The sequence below is a fragment of the Hemiscyllium ocellatum genome, chromosome 6 (assembly GCF_020745735.1).
Source record: "Hemiscyllium ocellatum isolate sHemOce1 chromosome 6, sHemOce1.pat.X.cur, whole genome shotgun sequence".
NCBI lineage: Eukaryota > Metazoa > Chordata > Chondrichthyes > Orectolobiformes > Hemiscylliidae > Hemiscyllium > Hemiscyllium ocellatum.
In genome coordinates this window covers 20,200,649-20,227,517 of record NC_083406.1, presented here as the reverse complement: position 1 = coordinate 20,227,517, position 26,869 = coordinate 20,200,649, and the positions used below count along the sequence as shown (strand labels likewise).

Sequence of the window (26,869 nt, the reverse complement as noted above, 5' to 3'; positions counted from 1 at the left end):
AAGGCTTTCCCTAGATAGCTGTGGAGGTTGGTTCATTAAATATATTAAAGCTGAATTAGAATTTTGATGAGCATGGAAGTCAAAGGTGAAATATGTACTGTTCTAAGGCCTGCAAGTATGTGCTGGTTAAGCGCACTGGCATGCTGCCTATCGTGAATGTCTTGCTAGATATGGTCTGCCCCTCTTTGAGACTTATAAAAATATATTTGGCATCATACTTGCACCGGACTACTTACATCCCATGGCTCGCTTGTGTGATGAGCAAGACATCGGTTTGGCCTGATGGCAGCATTCTCTTAATTGTTGGGGAAAACAATATGTTGGTTTACTGCAAAGTTGTAGCCTGAAGTGACTAGCTTTACCTGGACAAATGTGTAGGCCCCCTTTTCCTTCTGAGGAGTACTGGGCACATGAAGCCATCTGTTCACCATGTGGGATTGATGCTGAGATGGTATCTAAGCTACTCTGCATTATAATTGCGATCCTGATCAAATCATCTTTTGCTATAAATCACAAAAATTCTCAAGAAAGGTCTGTATCCACTACCTCTGGTTCTGAATGGTACCCAGTCTACTTCAGATTACCCTGATTTGGAGATGCCAGTGTTGAACTAGGGTGTACAAACTTTAAAAATCACACAACACCAGGTTATAGTCCAACAGGTCTAATTGGATTGTGCCACAATGACCTGATGAAGGAGCAGCGTTCCGAAAGCTACTGGTCCACTTAAACCTGTTGGACTATAACCTGGTGTTGAGAGAACTTTTAACTCCGATTATCCTGGACAGGGTTGCTGGCAAAGGTTATTTGTGGGTCAAGTGGGAAGGTAACCAAATCGGTGCATATAAGTGTAGTTTAGAAGAATGAGAAATGATCTTATTGAAGTATCTTAAGATCCTGACAGGACTTGACAGGCAGATGCTGAGAGATAGACCTCCCCAGGAGAAACAAATATTAGGGAATGCAATTTAAAGATTTGGAGGTTTCATACTTAAGACTGAACTGTAGAGAATTTATTTCTTAAGGGTTGTTTGTGGAATCCTTTTCCTAGAGAGCTGTGGAGGTTGGTTCATTAAAGGATGAGTTAGATTTTTGATGAGTGAGGAAGTCAAAGGTTATGAGGGGCAGACGGTTAACACAGTTACATCAATCCTGGAGCAGGTTCGGGGGCTAAATGATCTGCTGTTAACTTTGTGTTCCTGTGTGTCATTTTTAAACAAAATAAAAATGTATTTTACTTTTACACAACAGAGGCAATTCCGCTCCTGGTGGGAGTTATTCAAATGGAAGGGTCCAGAACCAAAGAAAATATTAATGCAACAGAAAACTGTATATCTGCAGTTGGGAAAGTCATGAAGTGTAGACCTGAATGTGTAAATGTCAATGAGATTTTACCTCACTGGTTGTCATGGCTACCACTGCATGAAGACAAAGAAGAAGCAGTTCACACTTTCAGTTATTTGTGTGATCTTATTGAAAGGCAAGTTTTATTTCTGACTGTCTGATTCCAATTAAATCTAACTTGTGAAATATTTGAGAGTCTGAGGGGTAATAAGCAGAAACCTGGGGCTAATTGCATAACTCCCTGAAAGAACTGCCATTTTCAGACACAATAGGCTGTGTTATGTGGTTCTGTATCATGCTATTTTTGTTTACTAATTTTAGCTACTAGTGGCTAAAGAGTTAAAAATCATATTCACACCTCTTTTAGACCCCTTTTTACTATTCCATTTTGCCTTGCACCATTACCTCTTTGCCCATTGAATCTTAACTGCCTTCCACCCCAACTGCAGACAAATTGCTTTTGCTCTTCTCCTCTAATTGTGTAGAGAATTCAAAGGTACAAATTTAATCATAAAGTAAAACTGATCCTGATTTTCTTAAATCTGAGCAGAGCACAAATGATGTTAGTTGAACTTGAACTGAATAGTCAGATTGCTCTTAATTTGCATTGAATTCTACCAGTGTTCGAACAGGGGTCACCTTTATGGAGAGGGATGAGTTTCTCAAAATCAACTTCTGGAAATTTTGTGGGAGATTAGATTCAGTAGGAGGTGTATTTACCCACCAGTGGGGCCTTTCTGCTGAGGTTGCAACAGTTGAATAGGAAAGTTGCCACAACTTTCCCTGAAATGTTGAATGGTATAAGTTATTGTTGAAGCAGCTAGTTTATAGCTAGTTGAATGTTTAATAGTATTCAGGTGGTGGGCATTAACTGGAGATTTGCTTGTGCTTCTGTACATTGCATACTAAAACTCGGTTTGGAGATGCATGTTTGCAATATGTGACTTTGAATAAAATTTTAGAGATGTATAATGATTTGGCTGCTCTACAAGGTAGTCAAAAAATGAAGGAAAAGAACATTTTTGAAGTGATGTTGATTGAATGCTCCTGAAATTGTGTATATAGCCCCTATTACTTGCACTGGGTCCATTCCCCATAATGCAATTCGATTGCTCTCACTGTGGACAGTCAGATATATAGGATAGCCTTAGATCGCAGGACCACATCTCACTGGTTTATCCAAGCATTTCCTTAATCCAAAAATGATGATAAAACTTGGTGCTGGTAGTTCTACATTGAATATGGTCAATTTTGCTGAGATTCAAGTCTTAAAATTGTTTAGGGAAGCAGCTAGGCTGAAATGAAGGGGTTGGGCCAGAGGTTTACCCTCTCTCTGTAGCATGTGTTGTTGTATTCCCTCCTATTTTATTAGAACACTGACTAACTATCGATAAGTTATGAGACAAAGCAACTATTGGTGGACTTGAAGAGGGAGGTTTGGACAGGAACTTGAATCATCTGAAGTACTCAAGCTGCTCAGAGCAGTTTCTTACTCCTTTGTGATTGCTGCCTGCATTAATGGCACATAATCTGTGACCTTTGCTTGGTTATGGGACAGGGATGTTGAAAATTGAAGTGATTGTGAGTAAAAGTTTGAGAGAAGATTTGTAGCTTGGGTGCTCGTTGTGGTTCTGCTCGCCAAGCTGGGAATTTGTGTTGCAGACGTTTCGTCCCGTCTAGGTGACATCCTCAGTGCTTGGGAGCCTCCTGTGAAATGCTTGTGTGTTGTTTCCTCCGGCATTTATAGTGGTTTGTCTCTGCCGCTTCCGGTTGTTAGTTCCAGCTGTCCGCTGCAGTGGCCGGTATATTGGGTCCAGGTCGATGTATTTGTTGATAGAATCTGTGAATGAGTGCCATTCTAGGAATTCCCTGGCTGTTCTCTGTTTGGCTTGTCCTATAATAGTAGTGTTGGCCCAGTTGAACTCATGATGCTTGTCATCTGCATGTGTGCCTACTAAGGATAGCTGGTCGTGTCGCTTCGTGGCTAGTTCATGGATACGGATTGTTAGCTGTCTTCCTGTTTGTCCTACGTAGTGTTTTGTGCAGTTCCTTGCATGGGATTTTGTACACTATGTTGGTTTTGCTCCAGTGTGGTTGTTGGATTGTGTGCTGTTAGGAGTCCTACTGGTCGTAGTGAGTAAAAATTAATTGCTACTGTATATGTATGTAAGCCTCTAGATGGTGCTACAACGCCATGTATCCAGCCATACATAGCACCAGCCACATTTTCCCAGGGTTTGGTAAGCATTTCAAATTGCTTTTTAATGTTCTGACATCCTAAAGAAGCAATAATTTAGAAATATTTTGTCAAGAATATAGGAGTCAGTAGGTTATTGAGCAACTATGTTAATATGTCTTTAAAGTAACAAAGTCATCCAAGAGAAATCTCTGGGATTAAACTTTGTCATCAAGCCACTGAGGTTTTTAAAAATTTCTTTTCCACAGACTATGGGACTTACTGGCTAGGGCAGCATTTATGTTTAATCTTAATTTTCCCAGGGAAGATGGTGAGCTGCATTCTTGATAGTATTGAAACAGGTAATCAAAATTTGGCCAGTTTTTTTATTTATAAAATCCTTCTTTAGTGAAGGAGAGAAAGACCAGCAGTGAGAGCTTCGTGCTGAGGGAGGAAATTCCAGAGCTAAGGAAGGTGTGGATGTCATTACTAGAGCAATGTCAAATGGAGAAGGTGTGCGTCAGGCCAGAATTGGAAGAGCTCAGTGCACTTGGTTGAGTGTCTGGGTCAGATAACAGAGGTAGGGGGGGATATAATTTCAGATTAAACACTTTTTTTTAGAATGGAACAATGCAATAGATGAATGACATTTTGAACAGAGGCAAAATTGATAATTAAATGCTGTGTTTGGTTAGGCCAAAATATAAATTTTGTTCTAGTCATACCTTGCAATGAAGTAAGATGCGCAGTCTAAAGTTGAAATAATTCAAGCAAATTCATTCTTGTGTTTCATCCACAGTAATAATCCAATTGTTCTTGGACCTAATAATTCCAGTCTTCCCAGAGTGTTTGCTATCATCGCTGATGGTCTCACGAATGAAGCTATAAAGAACGAAGATGCCTGTAGCAAACGTCTGGCAAATGTAATTCGACAAGTACAGGTATGTTTGTTAAAGCGTAGCTATCAAGTGAAATGCCTTTTCTTTCAAATATTGTGCATGTTGTATTAAAACCTGAGAGTACCAACTAAATGTATGTTGTATAAGTTGAGTGTTGCTATTTTTAAATGTCTATAACAAACATTTCTAAGCATGTTTGGACAATGTGTATTCTAATGTGCACTTAAGTAACATTGTCATATGGTGCATTTCAGTTGAAGGTGGTGCTTGCAGGATGCACAACTTCACATTTTTTTTAAATGTATTTGTTCACTAAATGTAGATGCCACTGTCTAAACCAATCTTTATTGCCTAATTAACATGGAGGAATTGGTGGTGAGCCATCATCTCGAAGTGTTACAGTTGGTGGGATTCAGCAGGAAGTTTCTTTCTTGCTTGTCCTGATGCCATGAGACAACATGGGGTCCAAAGCCAATGTTGAACCTTCCCAGCAATCTCCTACTGACTGCCACATGTAATGGGTCTGGCCTGACAGTTAAACAAGGTGTTGATGGTTGTGTCGGAGGAAATTTTCTGTAATATACGAGTCCATGAATCTTGCTGTGAGGATATAACTTGAGGTCTGTGAGACAGCTCTCTAAATTTTGGCATAGACACCACCCCCCCCCCCCCCCCCCCCCCCCCATGTGATGAAGGACAACTTGAAGTTTAGTGTATCTCCACAATGTCAAGAGTTGAGGATGCAAATGAGATGGCTCTTGAGGTATATTTTATTAAAGGCAAAGTTGCATTATTTCAGTGATTTATACTGTAAATAGATTATGTGCATCCCCCCGCATTATATTTCTGTTACTTGGCATGTGTTTTCACATTGATTTGATGATGTTCAACTCTTGACCAAACAACGCCCTCTTGGTGCCTCAGGTTAATAAGGTGTTTGCTGTGCTGTATGTTTCTGAAAAGAGATGTTGCTAAATTTTTTGATCTTGCATTCATTAGAATAAACTTAAAAATGCCAAACTTTAAACAATCAACAGTTGGCATTGAAGGATAAAATGGTGTCAAATAGTTAGCATGTTGACCTTCACAAGTGCAGTGCCTTGACCAGTCGCTCAGCTAACCAACAAATCAGCACCCCTTTCTGAATAAGTTGATTGTTTCAAATTTAGCTTTCTTGTTGAAGCTTTTTGTCTTGCACTCATCATGTTGCCCTTTTCAACAGTGTTCAAGTTCTTTATTACCAGTGATTTATTGTTTGTTTGAAAATATTGTGTTGACCTTGATGAAAAGCCTGTTTTCGTTTTGATTTCAGGGTTCGGGAGGACTGTGGACTGAATGCATGACATCGCTTAACGAAGCCCAGCAGGCAGCAATACAAAATCTGTTGAACTCTGCTTGAATGGCCTTAAATATTAACATGCAAAAAACAAAAATCATTCATGATTTGTCCTTTTTCTCCCTCTTCTGTGAGAGAATTGTTGTGTGGGTCACTTATGCAGACCGCAGTGAGTACCAGGAAGCTCTGTGGTTCAGTATGTTGTGTGTTAAGACATCTGCATATTACAGAGAAATATCTTCTTCATCTCCCCTCACCACCCTCGCCTCCACCCTGCCCCTAAAACAGAAAGCCGGCCCATGCAGCACTGATAATTATTTTTCTACTTGTATCACCAGAACATGGCACAAATGCAGTCCGTTTCAACTTCAAAAACTTTCATATCAACCATAACTATTTTGAAACAGGTTGCTCTAGTGTTGGTATGCATTAAATTGGTAAGATATTTCTATACATCTAGTACTGTACTTCTAATTAGTGTGGAAACTGTGTTTTCCTTTTCAAGGTAGGCAATAGGTTCACCTACCGGTTAAACAGCAGCATGCAAGATCTCTCATTTGTGCTATTGTTTTTGATAATCCTGCCCTCTTTTCCTTTTCAGCGCTGAATGCTGTCCTGCAAATTCTGAAATGTGAATTTCATTAGTCTGTCAGCAGTACCTCTTAGTCTAATAAAACAACTTGAAATGCAGTGGCAAATCCATTTTGACACAGCTTACATTTGATGTCCCACTGTCGATCAACAGACAAATCTGATGAATTTACATGGTGACTTAGTGTTTTAGCTGTTGTAGGATACCATCTTCCTGCAAGGACAGTCCTTGGGCAGTGCAAATTTGATTCAAACAGTATGTGGCAAAGGAGATTGGGGAATTTCTAAAGACAAAATCAGTGATTGTACCTTGCTTTATTATGCGACTTCAAACTTGCAATAATAAAAAAGGCATTATTAAATTGTCTGGTGTCACCAATTTCTGTGCATTCAAAAGGCACATGGTTTATACTGCAACCATTTGCTTTAAATGATGTTTAATTACTTTTCGGTACATTGCCCACTTCCACCTTACATATGTTTTATAGGAAATTCAAACCGGAATCTGAAACAGTGACATTTGCACTCCTTTGAGTAGATTGAAAAGTTTTTTGGGGTGTGCAAACTTTAGAGCTGGTGTTGCATGGCATTATGGTGCTGACTGCTTGGATGCAAGAGAACAGCAGTACACTTAATACATAGGTGTAAAGCAGTTTTAATTTTTAAAAAACTTTTAGGGCAAATGAAGAGATGTTACAAAAAAACTGGCAGACTTAATTTCCTTTTACTTTTAAACAACTTTAAGAAAGTTAAGTAAATTTAACAAAGGAATCAAAGTAATATTTGAAAGTAGCTGGAAGTTTAATTGGTAATGGCAGACCTTTCTTCACTAGCTGCTCAGACAGTGTTAAAAGTATTTATAGTTAATTTTCTTAGACCTTTTCATTTTTCACACTGCTAAATTTTGATTTTACTAACTTGTAGAAAGCAACTCTTAATGTAATTCAATTTCAGAATAAATGATGCAAAACCTGTCTTGTTCTGGTAATGTTTGTTTGTAGCTCACATTTTATTCTTTGACTATCTGCATTTGCCAAATAAGCAAGCATTTTAGAAACGTTTTTCTTTAAATCTGAAAAGAATAGCATGGCGTTTCTTTGTATTTTGCAACATTGTATCCCACAACAGCATTAATTCATTCATCACATGGTACATTCTTCTGCTTCTCAGTCCTTTCTTTCTCTTCCTGCTCCTCGTTCCCTGTGTTAGAGTGGAACAGAAAGGCAGTTTGTGATTAACTCAACAGCACCTCTTTGTAGAGCTCCTTTAATGTAACAAAATATCCCAAAGTGTATCATAAGAGCTTGACCAAAAGATGACCAAAAGGTAGGTCGGGTGTGTATATCTTAAGAAATGTCTTAAAGGAAGAAAACAAAGTAGAGGGGCTAAGAAGTGTCACAAAGGAATTCCAGTGCTTGGAGCCCAGGCCAAGATATTTATTTGTAGATGTACAACACAGAAACAGACCCTTTGGTCCAATTTGTCCATGCCGACCAGATATCCCAGCCCAATCTATCCAATCTGCCAGCAGTCGGTCCATATCCCTCCAAACTCTTCCTATTCATATTAAAAAGGCATCTGGATGGGTATGTTGCAATTGTACCAGCCTCCACCACTTCCTCTGGCAGTCCACTCCACATACGCGCTGCCCTCTGTGGAAAAAATTGCCCCTTAGGTCCCTTTTATATCTTTCCCTTCTCACCCTAAACCTATGCCCTCTAGTTCTGGACACCCTGACCTCGGGGGAAATGACCTTGTCTATTTACCCTGTCATGCCCCTCATGATTATATTATATAAACTTCTATACAATCACCCCTCAGCCTCTGACACTCCAGGGAAAACAGTCCCAGCCTATCCAACCTCACCCAATAGCTTAAATCCTCCAACCCTGGCAACATCCTTGTAAATCTTTTTTGAACCCTTTCAAGTTTCACAACATCCTTCTAATAGGATGGAGACCAGAATTGCACACAATATTCCGACAGTGGCTTAACCAATGTTCTGTACAGACACAATATGACCTCCCAATTCCTGTACTCAATACTCTGACCAATAAAGGAAAGCACATCAGATGCCGCCTTCACTATCCTGTCTACCAGTGACTTCACTTTCAATGAGCTATGAATCTGCACTCCAAAGTCTCTTTGTTCAGCAACACTCCTGAGAACCTTACCGTTAATTGTATAAGTCATGCTATGCAGCACCTTGCATTTATCTAAATGAAACTCCATCTGTCACTCCTCAGCCCATTGGCCCATCTGATCAAGATCCCGTTGTAATCCAAAGTAACCTCCTTCGCTGTCCACTACACCTCCAATTTTGGTGTCATCTGCAAACTTACTAACTATACGTCTTATCCTCACTATATAAATGATGAAAAGTAGAGGTCCCAGCACCGATCCCTGTGGCACTCCACTGGTCACAAGCCTCCGGTCTGAAAAACAACCCTCCACCATCACCCTCTGTCTTCTACCTTCGAGCCAGTTCTGTATTCAAATGGCTAATTCTCCCTGTATTCCATAAGGTCTAACCTTACTACGCAATTTCCCATGGGGAACCTTGTCGAACACCTTACTGAAGTCTGTTTTGATTATGTTCCACCACTCTGCCCTCATCAATCATCTTTGTTACATCAAAAAACTCAACCAAGTGTGTGAGACATGATTTCTCACGCCTAAAGCCATGTTGACTATCCCTAATCAGTCCTTGCCTTTCCAAATACATGTGCATCCTGACCCTCAGGGTTCCCTCCAACAACTTGCCCACCACTGACATCAGGCTCACTGATCTATGGTTCCCAGAATTGTCCTTACCACCCTTCTTAAACAATGACACCACTTAAGCCAAACTCCAGTCTTCTGGCATCTTTCCTGTGGCCATCGATATAAAAATATTTCACTTCCCTAGCTTCCCGCACAGTTCTAGGGTACACCTGATCAGGTCCTGGGGATTTATCCACTTTTGTTTGTTTCAAGACATTCAGCACTTCTTCCTCTGCAATATGGCCAATTTTCAAGATGTCCTGACCACCATTGCTGTGTCAGTTATAATTTGGAAATGCACAAGAAGCCACAATTAGAGGAGCATAGAGTTTGCAGATTTGTGGACTTAGGGGAAATTATAGAGATGGGGAGGGATTTGAAATAAGAGAATTTAAATCAAGACGTTGCTTGTCTGGAAGCCAACATAAATCCGTGAACAGAGGGATGATTAGGGAATGGTACATGCTGTGATTAAAGACATGGATTGCAGGGTATGGGATGAACTCGGGTCGAAAATGGGAGACCAACCAAGGGTGTGTTTGAAGTTATCCCTAAAGTTAATGAAGGCAAGAATGAGTGTTTTAGCAGCAGATGAACTGAATTGGTGATTATGTCAAGTGATGAGTGAGATGATGGTGAGGTAGAGCTGGGTACCTTATGTATATATGTGAACAATAGCAAGGTATGTTAGATTTATGTCTGCATGGGACAGCATGTACCTCTTCAGTAATCCTGCAGGAAGATAAATTTATCTGAGGATGGAACTCAGGATTGGATTGCATTAATTACTTTGTGTTGGTTACAATGCATTATATAATAATCTCAATTATGTTGTCAAAGCTTAAGTATTTAAAATCACTTTCAACTTATTCCAGTGAAGGTCAAAGTGATTCAAAGCCTTTTAAAGGAGGAAACTTTAAGGTGACTAGACTAGGAATTTCAATGGAAGCATTGAGTGCTGCCATGAAAATACTTGACATTTAGCAATCATCTCAATAACACTGAACTGTACCAACAGGGCAAGTTGGAGTAATTCCTGCATTGTAAATATTATGGGGTAGAATTTACCCTTTGGACATTGTCGATTTCCTCACAAAACATTTTGCTTAAATTGCAATTCAAGTTTCTTTAAAATGCATTTGCACAATCTCACAGGTAAAGGTTTCCTTTAGCAAAGTCAAGTAGTGTACTAAACTTGCATTAGAAAGTATACTTTTGATGTAATTACAAGTTTGCAAACTCCTAATTCAGTTTAAATGAATAAATTTTTAATTAAGGTGTCCCAAGATTAAAGGGTTTAAAATTGAGAAGGACTTCTCAAACCATCCAGTAGTTTTGAAGTTGCACATTGTTCAGTTTGAGTAATTGTTTTATACAAAAATCTTTAGAAATGTGCCTAGGCGGATGAATGCAATGTGAAGAGCCTTTCTGAATCACTGCAGCCAGTGCAATTTCTCAGACTTTGGCCTGGGAACATGGCCGGTTTTGTAGACCGTGCTGGCCAGACAAATTCAATTATCAGTCAGCATAAAAGGTTGCTGGAAATGCGAGCCAGTGATTTTGGGTGTAACTCTTGCATTTAAACGTTCCCACTCCTTTACAAGCTTCCCTTTACCCTGAAATGTCTGTGAACTTAGATCCAGGGTCAGGATCTTTTTAGACAAAAAGTATCACACCAGACCTTCACAGAGGCTAGAATTTCCACTCTACTAACAGATTGGCAAATATGCAAGAAGCTTTTTGTATGGTTACTAAATTTGGTTCGAGGCTTCTGTTGCATTTTATGTATCTGATCAAATCCTTTACTCAGCAATTTGACCAAGGATGATGATGCACCAAAATATTTGTGAGCAGCTTGAACTTTTGTTTTCCCTACATCAAGTTGCCAGTTGTCCTTTGCCCAGAGTAAGTATGTCTAGATTTTTTTTTTGGAATCCTAGCTTTGTATCGGGGACTGTTTGAAGATTTCCCTATCTCCCATTGGTGAACAAGGGAGAATAGATCACATGGATGGTTTTGTTTCATATTCATGTTGAGTACGTTACCTTTACGAAAAGCCTGAGTTTTAGTTTTTTTGGGAAATTTTATAAATGGAGAATTATTCTTGGCTCTTTCTGTAAGTTGTCTTCCTACTTTCCACTATCCTGTTTATTCTAACTTTGCCCTTCCTCTGCACTTAAAATTTATTACTTTTTAATTTTTCCCCAAGATGGAAAAAGGTCATTGGCCTGAAATGTTAACTCTGTTACTCTCTCTAGTTGCAGCCTAATTGCTAAGTTTTTTTTTCTGCATTCTTGGTTTTCATTTCAGATTTCCAGCGTTTGCATTATTTTGTCTCAGGGGAAAAAGTAGTTTGCTATTTTGTGATATGTGATGTAGCAGCATCCAATTTTCAGTCAAGCAGTATATTTTTCCCACAACTAATTGTAATGATTTTAAGTATGGTGCTTTTCTAAATATAGTTCCCACCATTTAACACTAACCATGTTCATGCTATGTGAAATAGTTCATATGATGGCTGAAGGAATGCATTTGATCATAGCCCTGCATTGCAGCTGTCCTTGGGAGAAAAGTGGAAGTGAAATTTAATGGCATTGCCCTTTCAAACAGCTAGTGCAGACACGATGGCCGATGCACTATCTCTTTTCCCTTTCAAACAAATTACCTGCAGAAACCTCATTTCCAACCTCTTCATTAGGAGTGAAAAGGAAAATAGTCTTGCAAAATGTATTTGGACTACTTTTGATGAAGTAATATACTCTCAACAAAGGGGAACAGGTAGATTTTCAGGAGGCATTTGATAACGCACCACCTCAAAGCTTACTGTGGAGATTGAAAGCTGTGTCAAGGTAATATTGGTGTGGATACAAGTTTGGCTAGCTAACAAGAAAAAGTAGGCATAATTGGGTAACTTGCTGGTTGGCAAGCCATAAGTGGTATATCAGAGGATTAACAGCTAGTGCTTCAATGTTTTACAGTTTACTGTCTATAAATTAATTTGAAGAGATTGAAAGAATGGTTGCTAAATTTAATGATGCATGCAGCTCAGGGATGTAAGTTGTGAAGAGTCTATAAGGAACTATTATGGTCAAGGTTGAAGAGATGCACTCTAGTCTGACTATTCCATTTTTTTTTAAGATTAGATTTTTTATTAATTAGATTACAGTGTGGAAACAGGCCCTTCGGCCCAACAAGTCCACACCGACCCACCGAAGTACAACCCACCCAGACCCATTCCCCTACATTTACCCCTTCACCTAACACTATGGGCGATTTAGCATAGCCAATTCACCTAACCTGCACATCTTTGGACTGTGGGAGGAAACCGGAGCAGCTGGAGGAAATCCACGCAGATACGGGGAGAATGTGTAAACTCCACACCGACAGTTGTCTGAGACGGGAATTGAACCCGGGTCTCTGGTGCCGTGAGGCCGCAGTTCCACTGTGCCATCGTGTCGCCCATGTGCCACTGTGCAGCCCACAATAAATAACTAAATAAAATATTTAAATATCAATATGATCAGTCCTTCACCTTGCCTATATTTAGATTCAGAATAAAGGTCAACCAGGTTTCTTTTTAAGATCCATAATTGTTTATTAAATAAGACATTTCACAAATATGCAAAGCTGATTAACAGTTTAAATATTGAAGTCACCAAATTCATGTACACAGACATGCAGTGAAGGAAATATAAAGAAGCTTGTATTTGATTAATTTTTGGAGAATGGGTAGAAGGTCTTTAGCCAAATACTTGTTAACTCGTTAAGGGAAAAGGATAAGATATGAAATGTTCCAGATGGCTTTCAGTCTGGTGTCCAGGTGCACAGATTACTTGGTGTTCACAGTTATAATTAGGATCTCTTCAGAAGCAGTTCATTCAGATGTCATGGGGAACTTATCTACAGGCCTCTCAGGAGAAAACCGTTTCTTATCAATGCTCAACCAGGATTCTGAAGAGGGCCTCAGGAAGGTGGCAAAGGCTGAGTTTTATGTCTTATCTCTTCACAGGATACACCACAACTGAACTCCCAAACAATATCAAAGTAGTAATAAATCCTGACAGCCATGAACGTACTGAAGACGTGACTTCCAACAAACAAGTTCAATCTGTTAGCTTAAGTTGATTGACTTTCAGAAGGTAACTTTTTGTTTAGGATGACTGGGTGGGCAAATATTTGGCAAAAGGAGTTGAAATTGTCCAGTTTGCCAGGAAGAATAAAAAATATTATGTATAGAGCTCAACAATGCAGATGGATCTGAGTGTCCTTGTGTATGAATAGCAAAAGGTTAACATGCTGACAGAACAGTTAATTAGGAAAGTTAATATAATGTCACTTATTGCAAGGGGATTGAACACAGGTTAGCTTCAGATATACAGGCCATTGGTGAGACCATAACTTGAGTATTTTGCACAGTATTGGTCACCTTTATTTAATAAAGGATGTAGATATGTTGGAAGTATTTTGAAGAGGGTTTACTAAGCAAATTCCTTAAATTAGTGTCTCTTTTAGGAAAGGCTAACTATACTAGACTTAAATTCACTCGAGTTTTGAAGTGCAAGAGGTGACTTGATTGAGTCTTGCAGAGTCTTGACAGGTTACATGTGGAAAGGATGTTTTATGTTACGGGAAAATTTACAACTGAGGATCACTTTCAAAATGAGTCATCTATTCAAGGCTGAGATAAAGATAGATTATTTTGATAGTTGCTTCTGCTTTTGAAAGTTCCAGAGTCCTTGAATATTTCCAAGGTGCAGATAGATTCTTGATAACCTTACACCCTCTGCTTCTCAGGAGTAAGTGAGAATATGGAGTAATAAGATGAACCATGATCTTATTGAATGGTGAAGCAGGCTCTGAGGGACCAAGCAGCTTGCTTCTGGTCCTGATTCTTATGTTTGTATTACTGTTGTAGATTAGATTCCCTACAGCATGGAAACAGGCCCTTCAGCCCAACTAGTTCACACTAACCCTCTGAAGAGTAACCCACCCGGACCCGTTTCCCCTAACTAATGCACCTAACTCTATGGGTAATTTAGCACAACCAATTTTTGGACTGTGGGAGGAAACCAAAGCACCTGTTGGAAACCCACGCAGACACTGGGAGAATGTGCAAACTCCACACAGACAGTTGCCCAAGGCTGGAATCAAACCTGAGTCCCTGGTGCTGTGAGGCAGCAGTGCTAACATTTTGCTGACAGCTGACCTCCTTGTGTTGTAGTGACTGGAAGTCAGTTCTGGGTGGTTTCTTTCAAGGAGAGAGGGACTGAGGAATAAGTTAGTATAACACATCCAAAGATGCTCTGGTTGTGCATTATCAGACAATATTTCATGCTGAACCACTATGTATACAGTTGGGGGCCGAAAGCTTGATAGGTTTTAGGCTGTGTCTTAAAGGGAAACAAGTGGAGAAATTTTGGAAAAGGTGATTGAGCAGTCTTAAAAACTACAGTTCATGTAGTGCAAGTACATATGCAGTACTGGTAAGAGAGGGAATTCTAGAAATTTGATCCAGCAACAGTGGTAATTATTGTTCCATGTCAGGATGGTGTGGTTTGCAGGAGTACTTGGAAGATGGTGGTGTTCCCTTTTGAATCTGCTACCTGTGTTCTCCTAAGTGGTCAAGGCCACTGGTTTGAAAGGTGCTTTTGAAGGGCCCTAGATGAATTCTTGCAGTACATCTTTGTAGATAGTACTGTAGCTACAGTACTATCAGTTGAGGAGAGGGTGGAAATTGAAAGTATTAGGTTGCTGAGTAAGTGGTTGCTGAGTAGTATGTAGCTTCTTGAGTTTTCTTTAAGCTGCACTCATCCAGGCAAGTGAGGACAATTCCATCATGATGTTTGAGAGGCCAATACTGGAGGAATGCTGACCTGAGAGTTTTAAGGCTAGAGACAGTTAGAAAGATGGGGAAGTCTGAGGCAATGGAGGCATTTAAAAATTAGAATAAGATTAATAAAATTGATTTTTCAGTGTGACCATTTTTACACCAGGAATCATTCTTTGTACAATGTGCCAGCCAACAAAAGTTGGATAAACAAAATTTGAGAATGAGCAATTTTTTTTGCCAATTAGTGATAATATTAAAACTGCAGGAATTTAGATTGGCAAACAAGATCAGATTGCAAAGGTGCAACACAAAGAATGCCAAAGCAGAAGGAAGGGCTGCTTATGGAGCTGGATTAATGAGGCTTTGCACTTAAGGTGCTATTAACAGCAATTTTGATATTAATCATTATCTATTTGCATCAATGTTATCACCCTTTGAAAGAATCAACTGCCTTTTTAAAATGTAGCTGTTTAAGTAGTAGGCACTATCTCTGATCTACAATAAGTGGTGAAACATAATTTGGTGCTTTAGTGAAAATTACATTCCAGCCTTTAATTTCCTGCCAGACAGTAAATTTGTCAAATTATAATAATTATGAAAGCTCTGTTAAGGCAGTTCATTGTAAACATTCAACAGCCCTATTAATCTGATCAGGGAAACACAAAGACACAGTTGACTTTTTCCCCCTACTGGTCAAATTCTATTTTTCAATTTATTATTAGGTACTTCTGTTTATATAGCACCTTTTTAAGTTGTTATGGTCCTATGATGCTTTGCAGGAGCTTAAAGCAAACTGTACTGGATTGATTGGAAGATGGGGATGTTGAGGCAGGCAAATGAAAGCTTGGTCAAGACAATTATGAGGAAGGTCTTGAGCGAAGAGAATGTTCTTCTTGAGTTCTTGTCTGAAGGCAAGTCCAACTCAAAGCTCCGTAACCTCCACCGTAGGTAGCGTCCAGCCAGAATAGAGATTGGATCTGGTACTAGAGCACCAATCTGAGATCATGCTGGTCATTCAGCCAGCCTTTCATGGATTCCCAACTTGCTGTGCCAGTAGTCACTTTCAGCGTCATGGCAGATGCTTTGTTTTCTTTCCATTCAGGAATATCTCCCACTCTTGCTGTCTGCCATTGGGTCAGTCCTTCCAGTAAAGCCCAATGTGTTTGGCTACGTTGTGACAACACCTTCCTTGGATGTCTAATTCTGGAGTGGAGGAGTCCAAAACTGGAGGGTATAGGTTTATGGCTAGAAGGGAAAGATTTTAAAAAGGACCTGAGTAACTTTTTCACGCAGAGGGTGCTGTGTGTATGGAATGAGCTACTTGGGGAAATGGTGGAGGTTTAAAAGGCAGCTGGATGGGTATATGAGTAGGAAGAGTAGAGTGAGATATGGGCCAAAAGCTGGCAAATAGACTAGATTAGATTGGGATGAGTTGGATCGAAGGGTCTGTTTCCACGCTGTGTGACCCTAACACTAAATCAGAAAGCAATATCGGAAATTCGGATAGGTGGTCCATCAAACCCGAGCGCATGTAGTGATAGCTGAACACCCTGACTCTATACTTTCCTTTTAATCTCTTGAAGGGAGCCATGTATCTTCGAAGTAAGTAATTAACTATTTCATAAGTGTTGACTGGAGTGGATCCTGCACCCATATGGAGTCTAATGCACCTTTCTGCATCTTTACAATTCTCGTTTGAGAGGCTGACCCTGTGTATTCAATGTATCTCTGATGGGAGGCTGAGTTGGGTAATTGCATTGGGCGGCGCTCCTGCTGTTCCACGGTTGGGAGGGATGGCGCTGTTCATCAATGCATAGACTGCAACTGGAAATGTGAAGCTCACATCCCTAGGCAGCTGGGATATGGCGACCCGGAGCCTGGATTCTTCCTCCTTCTCCTCCTGCTGCTGCTGCACTCTCTGAAACACCTGAAAGTGTCTCTGCCTGCCGGCTCGGGAGCAAACCCTCCTCCCTCCCTCCCTCCCTCGTCTTCCCACCTCTCCCAACAACCCAGCAGCAGAGTCTCCCAGTCCTGGAGGGAGAGGGAAGAAGGAGGGGGGAGAAAAGCCCTAGGAAAAGGATCGTTAGTCGCCGAGGTGAGCGTTTGGGTTTGATCCATTTTGGGGGAGGGAAGGGAGCAGGAATTAGCTACACTCCAGAGGTAAGGGACTTGTTTGGGGTGGAAAGCTGATCCAGGGTTTCACAGGAGAGAGGGTAAAGTGGGTCGGAATTACCTGAGTCTGCAGGCGATTCAATGTTGCACGTTCTGCACTCGCTCCCTTCACTCCATCTAAAGCAACAATTCTTTTTGTTTCGCCCCTGGTTACAACAGTCTCCAGCTCTCTGCCACCGAGCAGAGCAAGACGGGAGGGGAAATTCTCCCACCTCGCTCTCCAGTTCTAGTTAAAAGGGTTGTGTGTGTAACCGGGGAACCTAGGAAATTGACGCAAAAGTTTTGATTTCACATTCTAAATGTAAAGATCCCCCCCCCCCCCCCCCCCCGCCTTTGCAGTTCTCTGGTTAAATATTTCCTCCTCTTCAGGATCAAGTTCCACTGTAAAATGAGGCGGATTATTCGTCCGAGTATTTCCAGGGTCGCCTGCGTTTCTCCGGCTCCTATTGTGGCACTCTGGTCAGCTTCCAGTGTCACGGACGGGGAAGTGGACAATACGTCCGCCGTCTTTCCTTCCAAAGTGTTCACGGGGGGGGCAGAAACCAGATCCGATCTCATGGGGGAGGATAGGCCAGCGAGGTATGAACTATAAGGAGTCATCTCTGGGAGGTTTTAACTAAAGGTTTTTAAAAGTGCATTGGTATAGCGCCTTTCATTGCTACAGGAAGGCCCGAAACTGTTTACAGCCAATGATGTGCTTTTGGAAGTGGAGCCACTTGCAATATCTGTAAGACAGGAAACGCCCACTAATGGCAATGAGATAATTTGCCTAATTGACTATTGTCCCTTTTTTGTGTGTGATATTGGCTCAAGGATGAATATTGGCCCAAGACACAGCCAAGGACCAATTAGTTTGGGTAAGCTGAATTGGGGTGACCATTTGAGGATGCCCCATATCCCCCTAGGGATGGTTCTGCTGGGAACTCCCCTTGGTCTCATCTCCACCTGAGAGAGGCGGCACCTCTGATAGCCCAACACTCCAACAATAGCAGTAGCAGCCTGGAATTTCTTTGTCCCCCCAGTGTCCAGAATGGGACTTGAACTACTAGGATTTTTGATTCAGTTGACCCAGTGCTGTTCACTCATGTCTTTGGGCAGATGGTAATTTCTGCCTGTCAACATGCCCTGAGGGGCAATTAGAAATACCCAGTTTGCATACTAAGGTTAGGTGAACTAGTCATGCTAAATTGCCCATAGGGTTCAGGGATGTGTAGCTTTGGTGCATTAGCCAGGGGAAGTATTTTCCTAACCATACCAAAACCCCATTTAAAAACCAGGTGCCAATTTTTACTAGTTCCTCCCCAAGTGGTATAATTATTGTTTTGTTGGCTTTCTGTTGAAATTCTGAAAGACTTTGAATGTAAATAATCCTACCTAATTCTTGATGTTTCATACATATTATGTCTCACCTCAACTTTTGAACTAATGGATTTGGAGCCTTATGTTGGATATATTATTAAAAAAATTGAGCCTTATTACGTAAGTAAAGTTGGTGTAGTGCAAAACACCTTTTCCCAGTGCCTGCATGGTGCTTCGGAAAGATTACTGAACAAAATTACAGCAGGCACTTTAAATTTAAACAAAATATCTTTAAAACCAAATGGTGTCTTCAGAGTTCCCAATTTCAGTTGTGCATCTGGAATTTGGAAATTTCTCTGAATGTTAGCAGCGTCCATCCTTCTTCGTGGTTATTTATTCTATTCTTACTCATAGGATATTAAAGAAATTTAAAACTAATTTGAGCTCAATCAAAGTCATTGTGATCGTGTTTGCGTCACTCCTGTGTTTGTTGACTTGTACTGAGTCCTGGTTTGGTTGCCTCACACTTTTTAAAATTGTCATCCTTGGTTTCAAATTCTGCTATGGCCTACCCCGTTTCCTCGTGCCTACAAGCTCCTTTAGCCTTACAATCCCCTGAGATTGTTGTGCTCCTCTGATTTTATTTATGGGCATCCCTGGTTCTCAGTGTTGTACCACTGGCAGCCATGCCTTCAACTATTGGAGCCCTTGAGTAGTGGGACTCCCTCTCTAAACCTCCCACTTTTTTTCTCTGTCTTTAAACTGACATTTTTCACACAACCTTTGGTCACCACTACAAGTCTTGCCTTAGGTGCTCAGTATCAAATTTTGTCTTGACTGCTCCAGTGGATGTTTTACAATGTTAAAGATGGTATTTAAATGCAAATTGTGACCAGCGTACACTAATAATGAGTCATAACTGAAAATTTTGGAAATAAAGCAGTGCTATCATGTTTGAGGTACAAACCATTCTGATTTAAGATCTCAACTAAAAATATTTATTAACCTCTGTACTCCTTTCAGAGATACAAATAGACCAACAGTATAATTTTGTTTTATTATTGGATTTGTTTGTTTAAAGTGCTGTTTAGTTCTGTATTCCTTTCTAAAAACCCCAGGAATACTGTTCAGTTTGAGTTTATTTTGCTCTGACCCAACTTCACTTATCAAATAAAACACCAACTATCAAAATAATGTCAATGAATTATAATAAAATTCCAAATCAACCACGTGATTTTAAAAGCTAACAAATGGACTTATAAGGCAATTTGTTTACATCTTTTATGAATCAGAATCCCTGTAGAAAGCCAACAAAAATAGGCTGGAATTAATACAGCAACTTCCAAAATGCTGGAATCTTTCGAAGTGCTTTTCAGTCAATGAGGTACTTTGTAAAGTGGTCACTATTGTAATGTAGGAAATGCAGAAACCAATTTGTTCTCAGCAAATTCCTGCAAACAGCATTGTGGTAACGACCAGATAATCTGTCTTTCTGATGTTGTTTGTGGGATAGATAAATATTGACCAGGACATCAAGCAGATCTCCCTTGCCTTTTCTTTCGAATACTGTCGCTAAATCTTTTTGGACAGTTGGAATTTAATACTAAAATAAAACAAAGAACTACAGGTGCTGCAAGTCTGAAACACATTGAAACAGAAACTGCTGGAGAAATTTAACTAGCCTGGCAGCATCTGTTAGGAAAAAACTGTTAATGTTTTGAGTCCAGTGACCCTTCAGACCCCTGAAGATCCGAAGTTCTATCAGTGGGAAGTAAGATAGCATTGTTGCACTTAGAAAATACTGAATTAGGAAATATCTCACGCTTTGTTGATGCACCCCATCAGATACATACTCCTTTTCCCTCACTTTACCTTGCCCATTGTAGTCTCCTGGTTAAAATTAACAAAAAAGGGCAGATTAAAATTCAGATCAATTGTGGGGTCTGTGTTTAACTGAGAAATTCCTATATAGGATCTTTAGGTAATCAAAGTTGGAGCAGTGGGATTAGAATGGGCCTTGTCTATGTTATTCTGTTGCACGTGAGCATCACTGGCAAGATCAGTATTTATTGCCTATCCCCCCAGTTGCCCTTGAGAAAGTTGGTTTGAGTTGGCTTTCTTGAGCTGCTGCAGTCGGAGGTGCAGTTCCATGCACAGTTCTGCTATAGAAGGGGTTCCGAGAGTTTGAGAACAATGTTGTTTTGTTGCCTGACAATGTCAGCTGGTATGTTCAATTTTATTCTTACATGGGTTTTCATTTGGTTGCCATTTGTGGTTTCATACAAGTGCTTGCTAGGCCCTTTTTAGAGCGCAGTACAGATTCAATCACATTGTTGAGAGTAGAGACATGTAGGTCAGATAAGAATAGAATAGAATCCCTACAGTGTGGATACAGGCCCTTCGGTCCAACAACTCTATACCCACCCTCCGAAGAGTAACCCACCCAGACCCATTTCCCTACCCTATTTTCCTTTATTTCCTCTGGCTAATGCACCTAAGCTACACATCCCTGAACCCTATGGGCAATTTAGCATGACTACTTCACCTAACCTGCACATCTTTGGACTGTGGGAGGAAACTGGAGCAAACCCATGCAGACACGGGGAGAATGTGCACACTCCACACAGACAAATGCCTGAGGCTGGAATTGAACCCAGGTCCCTGGCACTGTGAGGCAGCAGTGCTAAGTACTGAGCCACCATGCTGCCCAGACTTTTATTTGGGTGTTGCTGGTTGATGTTATTGGTGAGCTCTTGAACTGCTGTGCTGTGGGTAGACCCACAATGCAGTTAGAGAAGGAGTTCCAGAATTTTGACCCTGTGACATATAAGGAATGGCAATATATTTCCAAGTGAGGATGGCAAGTGGTTTGGAGGGGAACCAGCAGGTGATGGTGTTCCTGCTGCTCTTAGCCTTCTGGATGGAGGTGATTCTGGATTTAGAAGGTCATGTCTGAGGGTCTTGGGTGAGTTTCTACAGTGCATCTTGTAAATAGTACACACTACTACTGAGCATTGGTGGTGGAGGGAGTGGATACTTGTGGATGTGGTGCCAATCAAGAGTGCTGCTTTGTCCAGGATGGTGTAAAGCTTCTTAGCATTGTTGGGGCTGCACTCATCCAGGCAAGTGAAAAGTAGTCCATCACACTCCTGACTTGAACCTTGGAGATGGTGAACAGGCTTTGGGGTGTCAGGAGGTCTGTGACTTGCTGCAGTATTCCTAGCCTCTGACGCCCACTTATAGTCACTACATTTGTGCTACGTCCATTTGAGTTTCTGGTCAATGGTAACCTCCAGGATATGGATAGAGGTAGATGCAGTGAAGGTAACACCATTGAATGCTAAGGGGCCGTGGTGAGATGGTCATTGCCTGGCACTTGTGGGGCCAAGCCTGGATATTGTCCAGATTTTGTTGATTTGAAAATGTACTGCTTCAGTATCTGAGGAGTTGCAAATGATGCTGAATATTACAAACACTAGCTAACATACCAGTTCTGACCTTTTGACGATGGGAAGGTCATTGATGAAGCAGCTGGAGATGTTTGGGCCTAGGACACCACTCTGAGAAATTCCTGCAGTGATGTCCTGACTACCAGCAACCACGACCAGCTTCCTGTGTGCTGGATATGACTCCAACCAGCAGAGAGTTTGCCCCTTGATACCTATTGATACCAGTTTTGCTCGGGCTCCTTGATGTCCACTTTGTCAAATGTGACCTTGATGTCAATGGCTACCATTCTCACATCACCTCTAGAATGTAGCTCTTGCCCATTTTTGAACCAAACCTGTAATGAGGTCAGGAGCTGAGTGGCCCTGGTGGAACCCAAACAGGACATCACTGAGCAGGTTATTGCTGAGCAGGTGTTGCTTGATACAGCTGTTGTTGATACGTTCTGTCACTTTACAGATGAATTATGAATAGACTGATGGTGCAGTAATTGGGTTAGATTTGTTCTGCTTTTTGTGTGCAGGACACATCTGGATGATTTCCTACTTGGGTAAATGCTTGTATAGTAGCTCTACTGGAAGAGCTTGGCTAATGGAGTGGCAGATTCTGGAGCATAAGTCTTCAGTATTATTGCCGGGGTGTTTTCAGGGCCTATAGGATTTACAGTATCCAGTGTCTCCAACCATTTCTTGATATCAAGTGGAGTGAATCGAATTGGCTGAAGGCTGGTATCTGTAATGTTGGACACCACTGGAGGAGATCAAAATGGATCATCCACTCAGCTGTTCTGGCTGAAGGTTGTGCAATTGTTTTAGCCTTATTTTTTGCACTGATGCGCTGGGCTTTTCTATTATTGAGGATGGGGATATTTGTGCTTCCTCCAGTGAGTTGTTTAATTGTCCACCACCATTCACAACTGGATGTCATAAGATTGCAGATCTTCGATCTGATCCATTGGTTGTGCGATCACTTGGCTCTGTCTATCACTTGCTACTTATGCTGTTTGGTGGTTTCACCTCATTTTTAGGTATGCCTGGTCCTGGCATGCCCTCCTGCCCTCTCCATTGAACCAGGGTTGATCTCCTGGCTTGACATAATGATTGACTGGTGGAATATGCTGGGCCACAAGGTTATAAAATTGTGCTGGAGTACAGTTCTGCTGTTGATTGCCCACAGCCCCTTATGGATGCCCAGCCTAGAGTTGCTAGATCTGTTTGAAGTCTGTCCCATTTACTTCTCTCAAAGACATCAGTGAACTAAATGAGGTTTTATATCATTTTGGTTGTTTCATGATCACTGTTAATGAGACTAACACTTTATTCCATTTACATAAATTTAATTAATTAATCTTATTTCCCACAGCTGCTGGGTACAGTTGGAACACATCTCTACATCATTGGTCATTACTGATCCAGCAGCATTGCCATTAGGCAGTGGATGTCTATAATGAATAAATGCACTTAAAACTAAATGAATAAATGAAGAAAAAAGGGACCTAAGGGTGTCTTGATGGGATCAAATGAAAGTGGGTGGGAGGAGCAGGATCATGAGAAGTATTGTGACCTAGACAGATGGGGGTCAATGCCTTATTTCAGGACTATAATCTTTCAGTGTAACCCCTGAGAAATTACTAAACCCACTCAGATGAAGTAATTAGTCTACATTATCACAGTATAATCCCTACATAGTTCTATAAATCTCGAATAAATCACTCCCAAGTTTAAGATTCCCAAAATATAGTGACCAAGCTCTGAGTTAATGGGGATTGCTGTTAACATTTGCATCAGCTATCTGCTACTTATGGCTGTTTCTTGTGCACTGCGTATAATTAAAAACGTTTCTATAAATTGTGCAGGGAATATTAGCATCTTACTTTAAGTGTTACCTCACCGCTTTCTCAGCAATCTGAGTTTGTTGCAGTAATAATTGCACATTTGTGGATTCATTCCTAAAGATTCCTAATTCCTAAAGCACGGATATTTCCCCGAGGTGCAGTAAACCTTCTAATAAGCTAAATCTTGCCAATATGCTCTGGGCATTAATCACATTAATAGGGGTCTTTCATTTGAAGTGGGAAATGGCAGATTCAAAAAATGACAAGCAGGCAAAAAATCTTGTACAGGAGTCCCTGTGAGGCCGCTATTATCAATTTCAGATTATTATCACAATTTTTAAGGAACTATGTCTCCAATAAAATCTGTGATTTTGTTGCTTTTGAGCCTGTTGTATCATGCTTCAAGTAAGCTTGTGGTAGTTTATGAAATTAAGTTAATCGAATAAGCTGGCTGATTTGAGCTCCTTGTTGTGTTGGTTCATCTCCACAATTAAGGACTCAAGAAACAAAGGCAAAAATACATCTCCGTGCCCTTGTGCCTGGTTCCCATTACTGATACATTCTATACTTTATTCTCCTTAAAGCTGGAATAAAGTGTACTATCGAGGGAATGCTGTGCTGTCAGAAATATTCTCTCTTAGATGAGATGTTAAACCAAGACTACTATTGCCCCCGTCAAAGGTCTCTGGTTGCAAGTTCAAAGAATACTCACAGAGCTATCCTCAGTGAAATGCAAACTGTTGGGAATTCTCACCAGGTGAAGTAGCACGAGTGGAGAGGAAAAGCATATTGAGTAAAATGTTAGCTCTCCTTCTGCCTTCATGCTTGTCACCTGTTGGATTTTTCATTCATTCAGGAGATGTGGGCTCTGCTGGCTAGGCCAGCATTTATTGCTCATCCAACGTTGCCTTTGAGATGGTGATGGTGAGCTACCATTTCGCACCCATTTGTTGCATGCAGATCCAGAATGATGTTAGGGAGAGTATTCCAGGAATTTGACCCAGCGACACTGAAGGAATGGCGATATATTTCCAAGTCAGGATGGTGAGTGGCTTGGAGGGGAACTTGCAGTTGGTGATGTTCCCATGTGTCTGCTCCCGTTATACTTCCAGATGGAAGTGGTCATGGGTTTAGATGGAATCTTGGCAACTTTCAGCATCTTGCGATGTTATACACTGCTGGTATTGTGAGTTTGTGATGGAGGGAGTGAATGAGGATGTTGCATTGATCAAATTGGCTGCTTTATCGTGGAGACTGTCAAATTTCTTGAGTGTTTTTGGAGCTCTACTCATCCAGAAAAGTGGGGAATATTCTATCACATTCCTAAAATCACACAACAATCTAGGTTTGTTCAATAGATCGTTTCAGCTGCATAACACTGTAAGCTTTTGCTATAAATTCTGTCTTATCCTGCTCCACAGCTACCTGATGAAGGAGCAGCGCTCCAAAAGCTAGTACTTTCAAATAAACCTGTTGGACTAAGCCTGGTGTTGTGTGATTTTTTTTGTAACTTTCTGGATGATTTGTGGAGTCAGGAAGTGAGTTTTACACTCTTCAAGATTCTGAACTTCTGACTTGTTCTTGCAGCTACAGTAATTAAATATGGCTAGGCCAGTTCAGCTTCTCTAGTCTATTGATCATGGGGAATTCAGTGATTGAATGTCAAGGGGTGATGTTTAGATTCTCTCGTTGGAGTTGGTCATTGTCTGGAACTTGTATGTAGCAAATTTACTTGCCACTTGTAGTGCAGTGGTAGTGTCCCTAGCTCGGGGGCCAGTGTTCAAGTCCTACTTGCTGCAGAATTATGCAATAGCATCCTCTGCACAGGTTGATGAGAAAATGCCTTCACTGGGGAACTCCTGCAGGGTTGGCCTGGAACTGAGATGACTGACCTTCAATGATCACAGCCATCTTCCTTTGTGCCAGGTATGACTCCAACTAGTGAGGAAGTTATCCTGCTGATTACCATCGAATCTAATTTTGCCAGGGTTTCTTGATCCTACTTTCAGTCAAATGCAGCCTTAGTGCCAAGTTTCCATCTCACCTCTGGAGTTCACCTCTTTTGTCCGTGTTGAATCAAAGCTGTAATGAGGTCAAGACCTGAGTAGGCCGGAACCCAAAATGAATGTTAGTGAGCAGGTTATTTTGAGCGAGTGTTAGTTGATAGCACTGCTGTTGACACCTTCCAACACTTTACTAATGATCAAGAGTAGATTGATGGGATGGTAATTGGCGGGGTTGGATGTGATCTGCTTTTTGTGTACAGGGCATGCCTGAGTAGTTTTCCACATTTTAGGCTAGATGCCAATATTGTAGCTGTACTGTAACAGCTTGAGGAGGGCAAGGCAACTTCTGGAGGGCAGGTCTTCAGTATGATTGCTGGAATATACTGAGTGGACTTGCTGAGTTGCAGCATTTTTGTTGTTTTCCCAGATTTCCAGCGTCTACAATATTTTACTTTTGTATTTGGGATATCTGCAGGCTGAAAAATATCTCTCAACTGATACCATTTTTAATGTAAATAGAGTCAGATTATCTGGCCATTATTGTATTGCCAATTGTGGGATTTTCCTCTATAAATTTGTCACTGTTACATTTTCTACAAGAAAGTAAGTGTCATTTCAAAAGCACTTCATTGGTTGTACAGTGCTCTGGTATGCACTGAGGTGCTACAGAAATGCAAATTCTTTATTTTGTGTCGTTATGCTTCTCCCCTACTCAAATTGCTTGCACAAGGATTAGCAAGCTAGCAAATAACAGCGACTTGCGTTTATATAGCATCTTTAAGTACTAAAGGAGTCCACAGCACTTCACAGGAGCATGCTCTCACAAAATTCGATACTGAGCCATGTTGAATACTAGGGTAGGTTTGGATAATATGCTAACCTGTAATTATAATAGTACAAAACTAAGTTGCAGAATTTGTGGATGCTGGAAAAACTCAGGCCTGGCAGCATCTGTGGGTAGGAAGCAGAGTTAATGTCATGGGCGAAAGTGAGGACTGCAGATGCTGGAGATTGGAGTCGAGAGTGCGGCGCTGGAAAAGCAAGAGGAGCAACAAAATTGACGTTTCCTGATGAATGGCTTTTGCCCAAAACATCGATTTTCTTGCCCCTGGATGCTGCCTGACCTGTTGTGCTTTTCCAGCCCCCCCACACTCAGCAAAAGAGTTAATGTT

At 40.9% G+C, this 26,869-nt stretch overlaps 2 protein-coding genes across 2 annotated transcripts in view; both read left to right on the top strand.

Annotated features, from left to right (window-relative positions):
* kpnb3 (karyopherin (importin) beta 3) overlaps positions 1–6,708 on the top strand; it is a 62,407-nt gene extending 55,699 nt beyond the window's left edge. The window contains exons 24-26 of the mRNA XM_060825863.1: positions 1,252–1,480; positions 4,320–4,461; positions 5,732–6,708. Coding sequence (XP_060681846.1) covers positions 1,252–1,480; positions 4,320–4,461; positions 5,732–5,818 — 458 coding nt within the window. The 3' untranslated portion in view covers positions 5,819–6,708. The remainder of the gene's footprint in view (positions 1–1,251; positions 1,481–4,319; positions 4,462–5,731) is intronic.
* A 10,033-nt stretch (positions 6,709–16,741) lies between these two features.
* farp1 (FERM, RhoGEF (ARHGEF) and pleckstrin domain protein 1 (chondrocyte-derived)) overlaps positions 16,742–26,869 on the top strand; it is a 317,365-nt gene continuing 307,237 nt past the window's right edge. Inside the window, exon 1 of the mRNA XM_060825861.1 lies at positions 16,742–17,034. The gene's annotated coding sequence lies outside the window, so the exon portion shown is untranslated. The remainder of the gene's footprint in view (positions 17,035–26,869) is intronic.